Source organism: Centruroides sculpturatus, unplaced genomic scaffold (genome assembly GCF_000671375.1).
Source record: "Centruroides sculpturatus isolate CEXI.00-Female unplaced genomic scaffold, Cexi_2.0 scaffold1206, whole genome shotgun sequence".
In the NCBI taxonomy this organism is placed as follows: Eukaryota; Metazoa; Arthropoda; class Arachnida; order Scorpiones; family Buthidae; genus Centruroides; species Centruroides sculpturatus.
In genome coordinates, this window is record NW_019385455.1 from 77,440 (window position 1) to 92,896 (window position 15,457).

The 15,457-nt window shown below is 30.8% G+C and overlaps 2 protein-coding genes across 3 annotated transcripts; one reads left to right on the forward strand and one right to left on the reverse strand.

Annotated features, from left to right (window-relative positions):
- The first annotated feature begins 98 nt into the window (after positions 1-98).
- LOC111639157 (60S ribosomal protein L26-like) lies at positions 99-5,634 on the forward strand. Its single transcript, XM_023384959.1, has 4 exons — positions 99-249; positions 466-647; positions 3,978-4,118; positions 5,460-5,634. Exons 2-4 carry the CDS (start codon positions 480-482, stop codon positions 5,589-5,591), a joined length of 441 nt encoding a protein of 146 aa, XP_023240727.1. The 5' UTR covers positions 99-249; positions 466-479; the 3' UTR covers positions 5,592-5,634.
- A 3,407-nt stretch (positions 5,635-9,041) lies between these two features.
- On the reverse strand, positions 9,042-14,686 carry LOC111639163. Of its 2 annotated transcripts, XR_002759022.1 has the most exons (3): positions 14,609-14,686; positions 14,368-14,500; positions 9,042-9,657 (listed from the first exon to the last, which is right to left on the reverse strand). XR_002759022.1 is itself a non-coding variant. In XM_023384963.1 (2 exons), exon 2 carries the CDS (start codon positions 9,606-9,608, stop codon positions 9,123-9,125), a length of 486 nt encoding a protein of 161 aa, XP_023240731.1. In that variant the 5' UTR covers positions 9,609-9,657; positions 14,609-14,671; the 3' UTR covers positions 9,042-9,122. The 2 variants fall into 2 exon arrangements, 1 of the variants encoding a protein (XP_023240731.1); XM_023384963.1 differs by lacking the exon at positions 14,368-14,500 and having other exon boundaries at positions 14,609-14,671.
- Positions 14,687-15,457: the final 771 nt, after the last annotated feature.

A 15,457-nucleotide genomic window follows, 5' to 3' on the forward strand; every position in this document is an offset into this window, starting at 1 on the left:
AAGATTCATTGCCAATTTAAATTTTGGGATAAGATCAATGATGATAATTATAAAAATTTGATAAATAATAATTGTGATCAAACACTATAAAAAGCGTTAATTTAAAATTTTTATCACAAAATTATAGAACACGTTAATAAACGTTATTATTAATATATATTTTCATCAACGGATACTGGCAACACTGATTCGTCCTTCCACCATCTTGGAAGTGTTGTTAAAATAGCAGGTTGGGTGAGATTTCTGTAGGTCAGTAAAATCTTCGTAAATTTTACTTATTTTTAAGCATCCAACGCGAATTTTACTATATTACGAAAGCAAAGTTTATATTATTTTGTTATCAGATATTAGTTTAAGCCCACTTTACGTATAAAATACGAATTTTGAACATAATAAAATAATTACTTTGAATTCATTAATGTTAAATTCTCGAATAATTTAATTTAATTTTAATTTTATAATTAGATTTCCTATTCAAAATGAAGATGAACAAGTTGGTTACTTCCTCTCGAAGGAAGAATCGAAAAAGGCATTTCAATGCACCTTCTCATATAAGAAGAGTTATTATGAGTTCTCCATTATCTAAAGAACTTCGTCAAAAATATGGAGTTCGTAGTATGCCCATTAGAAAAGATGATGAAGTTCAGGTTAGTAATTATTAAAGTAATTGATTTTTAAACATCAAAGTCATTTTCGACATAAAATATGGTTAATTCTGATATCCAACATACCAAAAGTACAGTCGACCCCTCTATAACACTGTTGATTATTCCGTTTTATACGAATTCCATGTTGTACGAGTCACTTAGCTTTTACAAATACGTGTGCCGGGCTGTGAATGGCTCACGTATTTGTAAAATATAAGTGTCTCGTACAACATGGAATTCGTATAAAACGGAATAATCAACAGTGTTATAAGGGGTCGACTGGTATTTATAAATGAGAAATTAGATTTTTCACTCGTTTGAATCAGTTTTATTTAGATGTATTTGCTAATATTGGGTAGAAAATTGAAGATTATGATTTTGTGAAGAATTGGTTGTGTAATCTTCCTTTCAAAGTTATATCGTGGGCATGTTCATTGGGTATCTTGGATGCATAATTCTTTTAAAAAAGAGACATATATGATAGACATTTCCAAAACATATAGAATTTTTTGGGAGCAACATACACAAAATGCTGTAAACTAAAAATTAGGGTAATTGTGCATATTAAGGGAATATGAATTTTTTTAATTATGTTATATTAAAAAGAATGAATATTTAATAGTCGTTCGGAAAACGCATAACGTTTTTCCGTCCGACCCGTATATAAAGAGCTATAAACAAAAAATCATAGGACTACTTACCGATTGTGCTCCGTTCGAGACGCCATTTTTTAATACTTGATTCAAAGCATCAAATTTACATTTAATGATTTTGGTGTGTAATACCTCCACTAATTGCCTTATATTGATCTTACGTGTATGAATACAAATTGTGAGTTGGAATTTTTTCCTATTGAAAGCATGACATCAACAAATTCCAAATTTATATCACTGCAATGAATGGCTGTGTATCAAAAAAATTCATGGAAATGTTATTTTGTTTGGTCACTGAAACATGCAGCCTACATGAAATATCACAATCTCAGTCATAATGATTATTAACTGCTGCTTCAGGATGATGCATGCCCACATATTGCTAATGTGGTCACTGAGTTTGGCAAGATTTGTGTGCTACAACCACCGTACAGTACATACCAGATTTAGCATCCCTTTGACTTTTTTCTGGACCCAGCATTCAAGTTGAACATTTTTTAACTTCAAAAACTTTAAACAAAACACCAAAAACTGCTTCAATGGTATCCACAAGTTTCCTAAGATTTGTGTACTTTCTTATACTGTGGTATTACATTATAAAGAGATATTTTCAATCATTTTTACACAAGTTTAAATTTTTTTTAACAAAAGAAGTGTGCTACATACATCATTGGGAAATATCTTTTAAAACTGATAAAAATTTAGAGTAAAATTAAGAAAACTTAAATCCTATTTTTTTATTTTGGTTCTAGAAAATAATTGGCAAAATTGGCTTCTGTAATTTTACTAATATTTTACTGTTATTATCTATCAGGAATATTTATATTGATGTTTAATTCATAAAGTAGTCCAAAACATTTACAAAATATCATAAAGTTAAGTCTAATGCGAAATTTTTTGGATTTTTGCATAGTTTTTCTATAAACTTGAATTTTCTAATTTATTTTCAGATAGACAGTCATTCCCACCAATTAGTACTATAAAATCTTGGAATAATGATATGAGAGAATGGCCACATTTAGAATATCCAGCTATATTTGAATGTCTTATTAAAAGTAAAGCATATGATTACCAAGAAATGCTTAATTATATGAGTCTTGACTGTTATAATTATTTTTCAAGTGGTAAAGTAGGTAAAATTTTAATTAATAAATTGTCACAAAACATTTGTGTTCTTAAGACAAATGTAGAGCCATCCTTATCTGCAAGTAATCATTCTGTATGGACTTGGGTGTCTAATGATATCAAAGTTATTTATATAGTGGATGTATTGTACATGCATGGCTGGTTTACCCATTCTCTTCTTAAATTTTCATTACATTGAAATGAATGTAACTGGAACAGTTGAATACATGGACAATCTTGATGCATCATATTATGTATATTTCATACAGTTTCAAACCACTTTCAGGAACACACTGGCTATTATAACAACTAACCACTGCACAATATCTACCTGAACTGGTTTTATAAGGCATGTCACCAATAAAAAAAACTAAAAATTGCAGACCTACACTAACAACTAGCAGTATCTTAATGGCTGCCAAGACATGCGCCCTCACATTGCAGAATTCAAAAACCTTTTCTTGAAACTTATGGATTCAGAAGAAAATGAATTCAGTAGAGCGTCGTTTATCCGAATCAGTTGGAGACTGGGGTTGTTCAGATAACTGATTATGTATGAAAAAATATATTAACCTATCCCATGTTGAAATTTTTCTCCATTGTGTGTTGCTTTGCATTGAATTTTCATTGATGTTAAGCCTAGTGTAAATTTTTAAAATAATAATTGTGACTATTGTATCATTAAAAATTGTTTCTTTATTTTGTACAAACAAAATAAATATATTGAAAAATATTAAAACAAAAAAATTATATTTTGGAAGCTAATCTAGTATCAAAAATGTTTGATTCAGCACGACACAGTCTGACTGGAAAGCTTTTGGTTAACCAATGTTTTGGTTGATCGGCTTTCGTATAAACGATGCTCTGCTGTACTAACTTTTAATTTCCAAGTTCTTTCTGACTTCTTCAACCCATCATCAGAGTATAATGCTATATTATTATTAAATTGCATGGCCAAAAGCAAGAAGTATGAACTAAAACAAACATTTTGGAATGTTCTTAAATTCAAAGCATAGATCGATTTATGTTACTTTCAGTTGTTATTCATTAAAAGTAGTATTTAAAAAAGTAAAAATTTTTACATACACAATTCTTATCAACCAGCATGTTTTGTTTTATTTGTGTCAATATTCTTCAATTTGGACCTTTCCTGTCAAAAACAATACTGTTCTATCATTTGAACGAATGTTTCAATATTAAATGATATAAGACAAATTAACCTTTTGTTTTTTTAGAATGATAGCAGTTTTGTTGATTTGAATAGCACAGGACTATGTTGTTGGTTGTTAGAAATAAGACTTTGTATTAAAAGAAGTTTACTGAACCCTCACCATTCAAGAAAAATGGCAGAAAATTGAGATTTGAATTGAAAGCCAAGGACATAATGCTACTTTTAGTGCCATGTCACATGCATATATTTTCCTTTAGTAACCAAATAATTTCCTGAATAAGAACAGTATTTTATTTGACATGAATTTATACATACTTTATACAGTATGATGAATATTATTTACTGCTTTAATTTCTAATTTGATTTCTAATTATAATGTAGGTGGTAAGAGGACATTATAAAGGCCAGCAAGTGGGAAAGGTGGTACAAGTTTATCGTAAAAAATATGTTGTGTATATTGAAAGAATCCAGAGAGAGAAGGCAAATGGAGCTACTGTATATGTTGGAATTCATCCTTCTAAGGTAGTGTTATCACATTTTTCATTTTACTTTTCATTAAATTAAGTCATAATTTCTATATATATAGAAGATCTTGTTAAATATTAATCCAATTAAGTTAAATGTGTAACTCTCTTAAAAAGTTAGTTTTAAAAAATATATCACATTGAACATAATAAATGCTCAAAAATATATATTTTTTAAAGATATAATCAATTTTTATAATTTTAGAATGTTGGCAGATCTGTTAATTTAAACTTGTACTTTCAAGAGAATGTTACTCTGTTGTATCAATATATATATGACCCACCAGTGGCCAAGTGGTCTTTGTTCCCTGAACACTGGGAGTTCAGTTGTGGGTTCGTGCCTTGCTCGGACGAGCTGGCCAAGTGGAGTTTTCTGAGTTTTCTCCATGTCTGTAATGTCTAAATAGGGACCAGTTTCCCTTAAAAAGACCTCCTAGAAGGCATTCCTTCTAGGCAGATTGCCCAAGTGTTGTGTTGCCATAACTAAACAAAAACTGTTGTATGTATATGTATATATATAATGTTGAGGATTACCACATATTTGACCAAAACTCTTATTTATTAAACCTTTTAAGTTTTCAAAAAGATCTTTATATCCTCTGGGAATAAAAGTCTTTTCTGCTCAAGCTGCAAATTTCTTATTGGCTGATATAAGTGCAATGTATTGATAAAGTATGTTATATTTGGAAAAAATTCATCAGAAAAATAGGAAATGTGATGTGATTTTTATGGTTCCATGAGGGTTTGTTATCCCAGTAAGCTTTTGAATTAATATACAAATATGTATATTTAAAATAATATGTAAAGTAGATGATGGTGACAATATAACTTCAGTTTAGAATTTTCTAATACTTTTCTCTTATTGTAAATCTAAATTTAATAAAAATTTATGATTTCTGTTGATTTTAAGTTATAAAAATGTAAATTATTAGAAAATGAATATGACGAAAATCGTAGTGATTTTATACAGTAAAAAAAGTCAGTGTATTTTTTTGTTTTTGTTTTGTAAAGTCAGTGATTATTAATCTATGGAAACATCACCAAACAACCATCTAAATAAAAATTTTGAATGATTATTAATCTATTGTGTGGGTTATTTGAATTTAAAAAATGATTTTAAATGGATTATATGCCAATTTTAAGTTGTAATTATGAACTCTTACCTAAAGTATAATGTGAATGTATGGTAGGATGGGTTATGTGAAAGTTTGTTATAACAGTTTTTTGCAGGGTATATTATAATGGAGGTTATATAAAAGTATGGTTCTTAATTTGTAACATTAATATCAAGTTTCTTAAGATGTTAATAAAATAATTTTATTTTTGAACATTATTTTAGATGGTGATTGTCAAATTAAAAATGGATAAGGACAGAAAGCGTATTCTAGAACGCAGAGCGAAAGGAAAACAACTGGCAGATAAAGGAAAAGGCAAGCATACAGAAGAATCAGTAGCTATGGAAACTTCATAAAATACAAATTTTTCTGAAAATAAAAAAACAAGCTATTATTGAATGAGTGTTTGAGTTATTTATTTGAAATCATAAATTTTTTAGTGTTTCATTAATTCAGTTTTGATTTTTCGTATCAGTTTTAACAATTAATTGTGTGTTAAATGTTTGTTATTCTTGTATATAACTGTTTTATCTATAAATTTTTTAATAATTTCATGGAAAGATCACATACATGAATATACATTTTACAACAGTGGTAAAATTTGGCTTGTGCAAGACATCTGACAAACACATGATATTTTATTTAAAAAATAACATTTGTATTAATCAAAATATCTAAGATTATGTGTGGCATCATCTATTATCAGATATTGTTATAAAAATATCTCATATTTTTAATTATTATAAAATAGCAAAAGACTAAATTTTGAGGGAAGAGAGGAGTTTTATAAAACACTAAATGCTAACAAGTAAAATCTCTATTGTCTGACGCCCTTGCGAGATATATCACGTGACCATCCTTATCCATCCCTTCACCTTTCACAAACAAAATTTAATAGCATCAGTGCCCCTTATATACAAGCTACCGTGCCAAATTTCGTGTTTATCTTCACCCCGTCCTGAGATATTAAGCGAAATAATCTCCAACACCCACGAAATCTTTTACGTTCAGGGGTTCTCAAAACATGGAGGTTTGCAAAAATCTTGAGGGTCGAATTTGACACGATTCAATTACTTTCTCTTGTTATGTATGTGAACATAACAGCCGGAAAAGTAAAAGCCAAGATTACATAATTATATATTTAAAAAAATGTTAGGGTACTTAGTCTTTTTATCACTATTATGCCGTTGTTGTTAATTTGACAATATATGGGGGTGTCCTTTGTAAAGTTAGTATTTTATTGCCTATATGTAATTTTTTTGTCTCACTTCATATAGACATAAAAAATTCTTATATGAAGAGAGCTCCACTTAAAAACACCTAGACAAGAATGAAAGAATCTTGGATTTCGAATACTGTAATTCGGTTTACGAACGTAATATAAATGGCATACGAGAATTAGTGTTTAAATATGCTTAAATTAAATGACAAATTTATTATATTTATTAATACTAAGTAATCAGTTAATTAAAACGGTCCTTTACATTGAAATTAAATTTTTAAAGTGGCCCAAAAGTAGAAACCTAGAGCTCTATAAATATTTCAATCTACCAATAGCTCAATCCCGAAAACCATCCATATTTAATGAGATGATAAATGGTTAAGGTGACATCCGAAAATCTGTTACTGTAAAAGCAAAGCCATAATAACCTTGTTATTGGTCTATTATTCTCTTATATCATGGAGGCACTTCGATCTAAACGAACGAGTTAAAAAGGCACCGTCGCCAAGTTGACAGTGTCCCCTCATCTGTCTTTAGATCGTTGAGACTAAGGCGCTAGATTACCCAGGTATGCTCATACGCTTCCGTCACGTGTGCAGCCATATTGGTCCTTTTGACGTCATATTCCAAGATTTTTAAATTTAGCTGTATTTTATAACTAGTTGCACTAAATTTTGGCAAAGTTTATCATTTCGACCTTGCAAAATCTTAAGATACAGTTGAATTTATGATTATTTTCGTGTCTCTTCTATTGAACTTCTACGAGAGTCGTCTGCTTTCTAAGGACCAACATGGCGGATGAGCATACCTGGGTTATCTAGCGCCTTAGTTGAGTCCGATGAGCTCAACGCTGACGTCATGGGCTTCAACAGTCCATTTAAAAACGTTGTTTTCTCACTGCATTTTTACAGAATGGCTATATGGGTCGCTTGTAACTAGTAATGTAAAATTAATAATATATTAATGTCCGATATAATGATATATGCTGCTTGTAGCTGTTTATGGTGAAGTTTTAAAGAAGAACAATTATTGCTAGCGGGGAACGTCATTATGTGGTATCGAAATAAATGAGCGAGATCGTTCTATACATCGGGTATACACGGTTCACAAAAATTATTGCAAAAACGCAAAGAATTTAATTAAATTCAGTTATAAAACAGAAAAGTAGTGAAACGTCACTTCTTTTTCTTTCAATATCCGTATTAACACTCAAATGGCCGATATTGAAAACAATTTAGTAGAGTAACTCGAAAGCAGGAAGTAGAAATATAACCAAGAAGAATCTACTTTGTATTGTACTTGAATTTCCTATCTGCACCGTACATAGAATAGATATTTAACTTTTGTATACTTATTAAATATGTTGTTTAAAAAGTTATTTAGATATGTTTAGATAGGCAAAATGAAATAATCACAAGAAATCTTGGGATTAAAGAATTATTTATTATGAAGTACATTATACTTATTGCATTATTTGTTCAAGCAATACATTGAACCGTATTAGTACAGCATTATATTTAAAATAAGTTTTCATATAATGTCAAAATTTTTATTGAAACAACATCTTTTGGGTATAATGGTTAGTTAACTAGTAATTAATGCCAGACACCGCACATACTTTGCCAGTAGATTATATGGTTGATGGCTAAGGAAGTGAAATCCTGGATTCAATCCCATAGAACTCGAGATTGAATCTGGGCAAGTGATCTGAAGAATTTTTTTATAGGCAATTGTTTTATATTGGCCTATTGTAGGCCTGCCGAATCTATGATGAGCGTGGGTAAAACGGCAGTCTTAATGCAATTCACATTATTGCAAGGTTTACACGTTGTATTCTTGCTGAGGAGAAACAGTGACACCTGAGAAATCAGCGATTATAATTCTGTCGTGTCACGAATTTTCTCATTGTAAGAAATTACAACTTATTCCATTTTCCAACCACTGGAAATGATATCATAACCTAAATTCTATGCTGAAACCACGATAGTGTGAACTTAGCTTTTAGTGTGCATAGAATGAAGAGTAATTAAAAAAACTATGTGGCTGACCACAATTTCTTCTATTAAGAGTGGTTATTATGCCTCGACTATCCTGCCTATGATAAACTATGGAGCTATGGACCAAATTCAAACCTGGATCCATTGTTGCATTAGACTAATATCTTACCTAAGCAATTGTATGCACTTTAAACTACAATTAATATTGTCTTCATTGATATTGTAATTATTAATCTTGTAAACAATGACATTTATACGTTATAATCTAAAAGTATTTAAAGAAAACAAAAGAAAATAAATCAGTTATAAAATGTTTAGACATTTATTTGTAGCACACAAAGCACACAAGAAACAATTATTAAATGGCAATGTGAAAATTTATTGTAATTCCACTATAAGGAATGGTATATTTTTTATATCACAGTATTAAAAAAGTATTAATTGCATCTAATCACCTGTTAAAATGGTGATATAAACCAAATTTTTCACTAAAGAAAACACAAATATCAAAATATCTAAAAGAATATTACGTTGATCGTCATGATAAGATATAATAATGGATATAATTATTTTTGAACTACCTTATACCATTATACTCAAAATTTTAATTATAATTATTACATATATTTGTAATTAAGACATCAAAAGATATTTTAAATGCAAGAATATCATAATCTGGACGAAACAATGCTATCAATATAGCCCCATTCTTCTCTTCTTAATGAATCTATAGTAATGGAGGGGATGAATAATTGATTTTGCTTATCTTCATTAAACAATTCATTATCATTTTCATAAAGAGAATGATAATCATAAACACAGGAAGGATAATTACTCATTACTGTATGCGTTTGAGTCGAATTTTCAGGAAGAATTTCATCTTGATGATGATGATGATGATTACAATTCTCTTTACTTGTTAATTTCTCATTGCTCAATAACTGTTCAATAGATTCATTTGATTTTTCTTTGTGTAAATAGTTTTTGGTCTTCATTTGAAATTCGGAATTCATTTTGAATCTTCGAATTTGTTTACGTAGAAAATTCCTATGATTCACTTTCCTTTTATGTTGTGAGGGTTTGCAAAGGATGGATTTGATGTTGTCGGATGCAGAATTTGCAAAATTCAATAGATCTTTTGTGGATGAATGCATATCCTTTTAACTATTATCTCGCTGATAAATTACTTTTACTCTTGGAATTCTGTCAAAAATTAAATAAATTCGGGTAAATAAATTGTGACTAATTCGTTATCTTTAAAGGAAGTTTTAGATAACTTATTTCTATAAAAGAAAATTTATCATTTTGTTTCAGTAAAGAATATTTTAAAATATATTTTATCTTTATATTTTTATTCAAACTTTTATACTAAAAATTTACATTGGAATAATGGAATTAGGTAACGCAACACACGAGCAATCTACGAAGGGAATAATACAGCTTCCGTCAGGCCTTTCTATCAGAAGTTGGCCTCCATTTTGGTCCATGAATACACGAAAAAAACCTGAGTAATTCGAACCCCACGTGGCTAGGTGCGAACCTGCGCTCTATCAGTGTTTAGTGGTTTAATTCGCTCGGCCACTTGGTAGCATTCTAAAAAGTTGGAAAATGTCAAGTAAAAGTATTTTTTAAATTTTTTCACAAACTTTATATTAATTAATAAAAGAACGCAATACAGTCAAATCTCTGAACAACGGCCACTGACGGGAACATAAAATATGGCTGTTATTTGGAGGCCATTATGTATGCAGTTTTGATGAGAAAAAAAAACTTTTAAACAACTTTTAGAACAAAGATGATCTAGAATACATGACAAGAAAATTAAAAGAAGAATATTTTAAAGGAGGTTTATATATAAACACGAGTAAAACAAAATATTTATGCATAGGAGGGTCTAAAACAGACAAGGAACTGAAAGGAGAAAAGATTGAGGGATGTGAACATTACAATTATCTTGGAATACAAATTCATCAAGATGGAAGAGAGACATTAGAAATTTATACAAGATTTGCACAAGGTAGTGTGAGGTCAGCCGATTAGGGTGAGGGTTTTTCGACAGCCGAGCGGTTCTTTCTGTCGTGTGGGCGCAGAATGACTTTCTGAGACAGGTTTACCATTTTTAACCCGTTTATTATATAACAAAAGATTCTTACAACGTTCTTCAAATTTTCAACGTAACACAGCTCGGGGAACAAATTAAAAGTTCCTTCAAGTGTCCGATTTTCTCCGTTTGGTCCTTCGATGCCGTACGTTGAGATCGACGGCCCCGGGGCGTGCGGCACAGCTTCGGCGAACGTCTCTGGTGAAAGGCAAATCCGTGCAAATCACGACGTCACGGGAGAGCGACAGTAAGTCACAGGAGTTGACGAATCGGTCGCTGTTGATAAGTAGGATCACAAAAATCCTGGAGAGGAGAGCACCAAGAACCTTTGTTTCTTGAGTCGCACGGTTTTATAGATTTCTTAACCATCGTCGCCTCTCCATTGGTCTCTCATAGTCACCTGGTGACCATTCGAAACCTAATGAAGGGCGCGGGAGAGGTCAACGTTGCGACTGAATATGATTCCTCTCTCTCGTCGCATTTTCCTCGAATTTATCCGTTTCCATTGTTTAACAAATTTACGAAAAAAAAACAATTGCATTGTTTAATCGAGACACCTAATCCGTTTCCTTAGCGTCTGAAAAGGAGCTTTTTATTTTAAATCGACACCCATAATTCGGACCTCTCAATCGACCCCTGTTCGGGTCCTCACAGTAGGAGAGCAGTTAAAAGATTAAATGGAATATGGTGGAGTGAAGAAGTAACTAGATCAAGAAATAAAAAGCATTCGGTTATACGGGGAGGAGGCATGGAGAATGGCTGGGGAAGAGAAGAGAAAAGTAACAACGGTTGAAAGGGATGCATTGAGAAGATCGTGCAGAATTTCAAAAAGAGAAAGAATAATTAACGAGAGAATTAAAGACCTAATGGGATTGAAATAAAGAGTAAACAGTTTGGACATGTTAAAAGAATGAGTGACGAGAGACTCCCGAAAATGTCAATGGAATACAATCCACGAAAAAGGAAAAAGAGAGGAAGACCCGGACAAACGATGGAGTAAAATTAGCATGAAGTGAAAAAGGGATTAAAGAGGAATGGTGTATGGATAGAGAGAGATGGAGAGGGTTCCTGGAGATCGGAAGGCGACGTCAGACGCCATAAACCGAATATAGATAGATCAATTTTCTTCATCAACAGGCTGCCCGAGTGATATTTTACGGATTTCTTAACACCTAAATAGGGACAAGCTTTTCATATTGTGTTACTCCATATTCCTATGTTAGAAAAGTTAAAAAATTAATTAAGTTATGAGTGAACAATGTTTTTTTTTTTATTTTTTGAAAATTTTGCACTCGGTTTGAATTCGCTCTGAATGTAACTGCGCTTTGCACATACGCTCAGTTACATGATATTTTCCATTCAATGCAACTCCGCATTTGTTGCATTGAATGGAAAATATCCTGCATGAATGTTTCTGATATGTTCGTCTAAAAGCAGGAATCACGAGAAACTGTTCTACCTCTGTTCAGTCCCAAAAGTTATTTTCAGCAGACGAGTCTCAGTGTGGTCTGGCATGAAAAGTAAGTTGAGCGATTATGTTTTCGCATATTCAATGGATAATAAATCTAGTGATCTCTCAGGCCAAGAAAGAAGTGTAACATGTCTTGCTTCTCCTGCATACATATGTCGCATGTGGTCATGTACAATAAAGAGTTCCTTTTGCAACAAACAAACAAACACAGTTTTTCAGAACTTGCAGACATTTTCTAATGTGTGACATTCTTCCATTATTGCAAAGGCATGATTAATAATTTTTGTATACTGTATTTTTAAAAATTTAAAAAAGCTTTTATTGCTTATGATTTTCGAGATTAGTGATAGGGATGATGAGTGTTACCGCCAATAACAGATTCAGAAATCTTTAGAAACAATATGCCTTACAAAATTTTTTACTATCTGTAGTAGCACATTTGCACAGTGTTTATCGGGTTTCGGAATGGTAAGAATGATGAAACGAAAACATTTCCTAAAAATTATTATAATAATAAATAGAACTGGGTGAAATTCATGTCTGATCTCTAAATTCTTTATTGATAATATCCGATACTCAAAATAAATATACACTGTAATATTTATGGGTTCGTTGCACTTTTATAAAATATTGAAGGAAGAAAATTTTATTTTGTCAAGTTGTTTTGGCCGATTACAGTGTTCACATAAAGTGTATCATAGTAAAAGAATTGAATAAAAGTATAAATACATTTAATCTTTAATTTAATGAGCGTATATATGTGTGAACTCGCAACATATAAATGCATTCCTTGTGAATTGTATATATTACAGATATATATCTGTAATAAAAATATATCAAATGAATGTGCATTGGAAAGAATAACTTCATCTAAATATTGTATAAGAGAAATGTGAAAAAATACTTATTATCAAACACACGATCTTTCATCTAAATATATATTGAGATAGAAGATTCATACGCTTGATAATATTTTCTCCTGCATCCATTAAAATAATTTATAAACAAATATCAGATTTTTATGTAATCTAATTATCATTATTTTTATTTTTTTTGGTAAAATATTTATTAATTAAAATACAAAATAATGCGGCCAAACCCATAATGGGCATGGAAAAAAGGCCCATAGAGTGGAAAGAAAGAAACACGAAAAATTCCTATTATGACGAGCAGTTAATGTCATATAACGGATTTAGTAATGGTCGTAACTCACTTCCTGTTTATTCTATTCTCTCCCCCTTGTTCATATGGACACTTCCTGTTTAGTATGTAATCTCTCCTTTTATCTGAAACTTTGCCCAAAGTTTTTAAGCTGTTTCTGTGGCGAAGAAAACCATTATAGGTTCAGTTAAATGCACAATGGCGAGAGGGACAGAGCCCAAAATATCTGGACGGAGCACTTCCTGATAAATTCGTGGAGTTTTTCGACTTGGTCGGACTCGGATCCCGGGTCCTTCAGAGCACCAGGCTGGCACCTTAATTCCTCGGCCCTCTGGCTACCATTCCAAAATCTGGATTTGATACTTTGTGGCAAATTTAATGCATTTGGTATCTCCATTTGGGACTGGTACCGTACATCCAGGATTTCTATCAATGGGGAGTTAGGAAGGGTAATACCTCCCGGAAAAATACCCCTCATACAATTTCATATAAACAGTTTTGTAAAAACAACATTCGAGTATGTATACATAAACAATAACCATTTATGTAAATATGTATATACAGGGTAAGTCAGGAGAAGAGGGAAATAAGTTGGGAGATGATAATATGGATCATTGTAAGCAAAATACTTCATACGAACATGGATATTATTCTCAGTAGTTTTAATGATACAGCTCTTGAAAGTTTCTCACACATGCAATATTAATGAATGATACACGTTATGTTCATAAGAAATGCTCAAAAATTGAATTGTGAACGTCAATACACTTTACAACTTCTGTCTGAAGATACTGTGTCGTTCATTCGAGTTAATCGGCGATGACTATGTATCGGTTGACAAAATTTGAGACGCCTCGTAGCATCTTCCAGAAACGGATGGATACACCGATAATGATAGGGTTGTAAAGTTCGATTGTAAATTGTATTGAGGTTAACAGTTCAATTTTTGAACATTTGTTGTGAATATAACTCGTATATCATTCATTATTATTGTGTCAACTGTCAACAGCTGTATCTTAAAACTATTTATACCCATTATCATATAAAGTTTTTTCTAACAATGATCTATAGTATCATACTTCTAACTTATTTCCCTCCCCTCCTGACTCACCCTGTAAAGATTGAATAAATTAATTAAATATAATATATAAATTATATAAATATAAATGATATATATTACCTAATCAAGTATACAATGGGGACAATGGAGTCCGATGAAACCCGATTAACTCGAATTTAACTCAGTCGACTTAAATTCGAACCCGGATTCACAGAGCTGCAAGTTGATGTCTTTAGGTCTTCGATCATCCCCTCTGAAAGGGTTCGAATTTGAGTTAACTCAGAAAATTTTGTGAGGGTTGTGTACAGATATGTTTAGTCTACTCCTCTAAATAATTATATAAACAAAAAATAATACTTACAAATATCTAAAGAGAGAATTTACGCTGAAAAATGACAATGAAGAAAATATTACACGTTCGGTTCTAAATAACTAAAAAAAGAAAAATCAGTAAATAGTGATAATACTTTTATCAATAATCAAATAGAATTTGCTGCAATTTATCCAACTTTTAACTTTGACCGACAATTATTGTTGTGATTCATTATAATTTCAACAGGAAATTTACAAACATTTATATAGAAATTACGATTATCTTAAAAGATTTTTTTGATAATTTTTTAAAATTTTTTGTTGTTATAAATCCTTTATAGAATTTTTAAAATTTAGATAATACAGTCGAACCTCCAATCAATGGCCACTTCTATGTGTTTTTAAATTCTCGTTAGCGGTTGTTGTTCAGAAGTTTGACTATAAGTGAATAGTTACGGGGCTTGAATTAATTATTAAGTTTATTATAATACAGCATTTGTTTAATAAAATGCACATTTTTATATCTCAAGTAATAATTATAGGATGCACAGTTTATGTATTTATTAAAGTATATACAGTATAACTTTCGAAAGTCAGTTAACCAATATATGTATTTATACTCGTATATACTGTATATATTGGATAACGAATTTATAATATATAAATACAGTATTTAAAATACATATCGGTTAACAGACTTTCGATTCACCCTATAGGTGTGGCTGTTTATGCGTGTGTACAGTACATAGATGTGTGTGTAAAAAACAATTCACAGATAATATTTCGATGATTTATATGAGAATAACATAAACACTAAATTAAAAAATATATATATTTTTTCGATCTTTGATATAAACAAATTAAGATTAGATAAAATTTAATTCGTATTTCTTTTTTT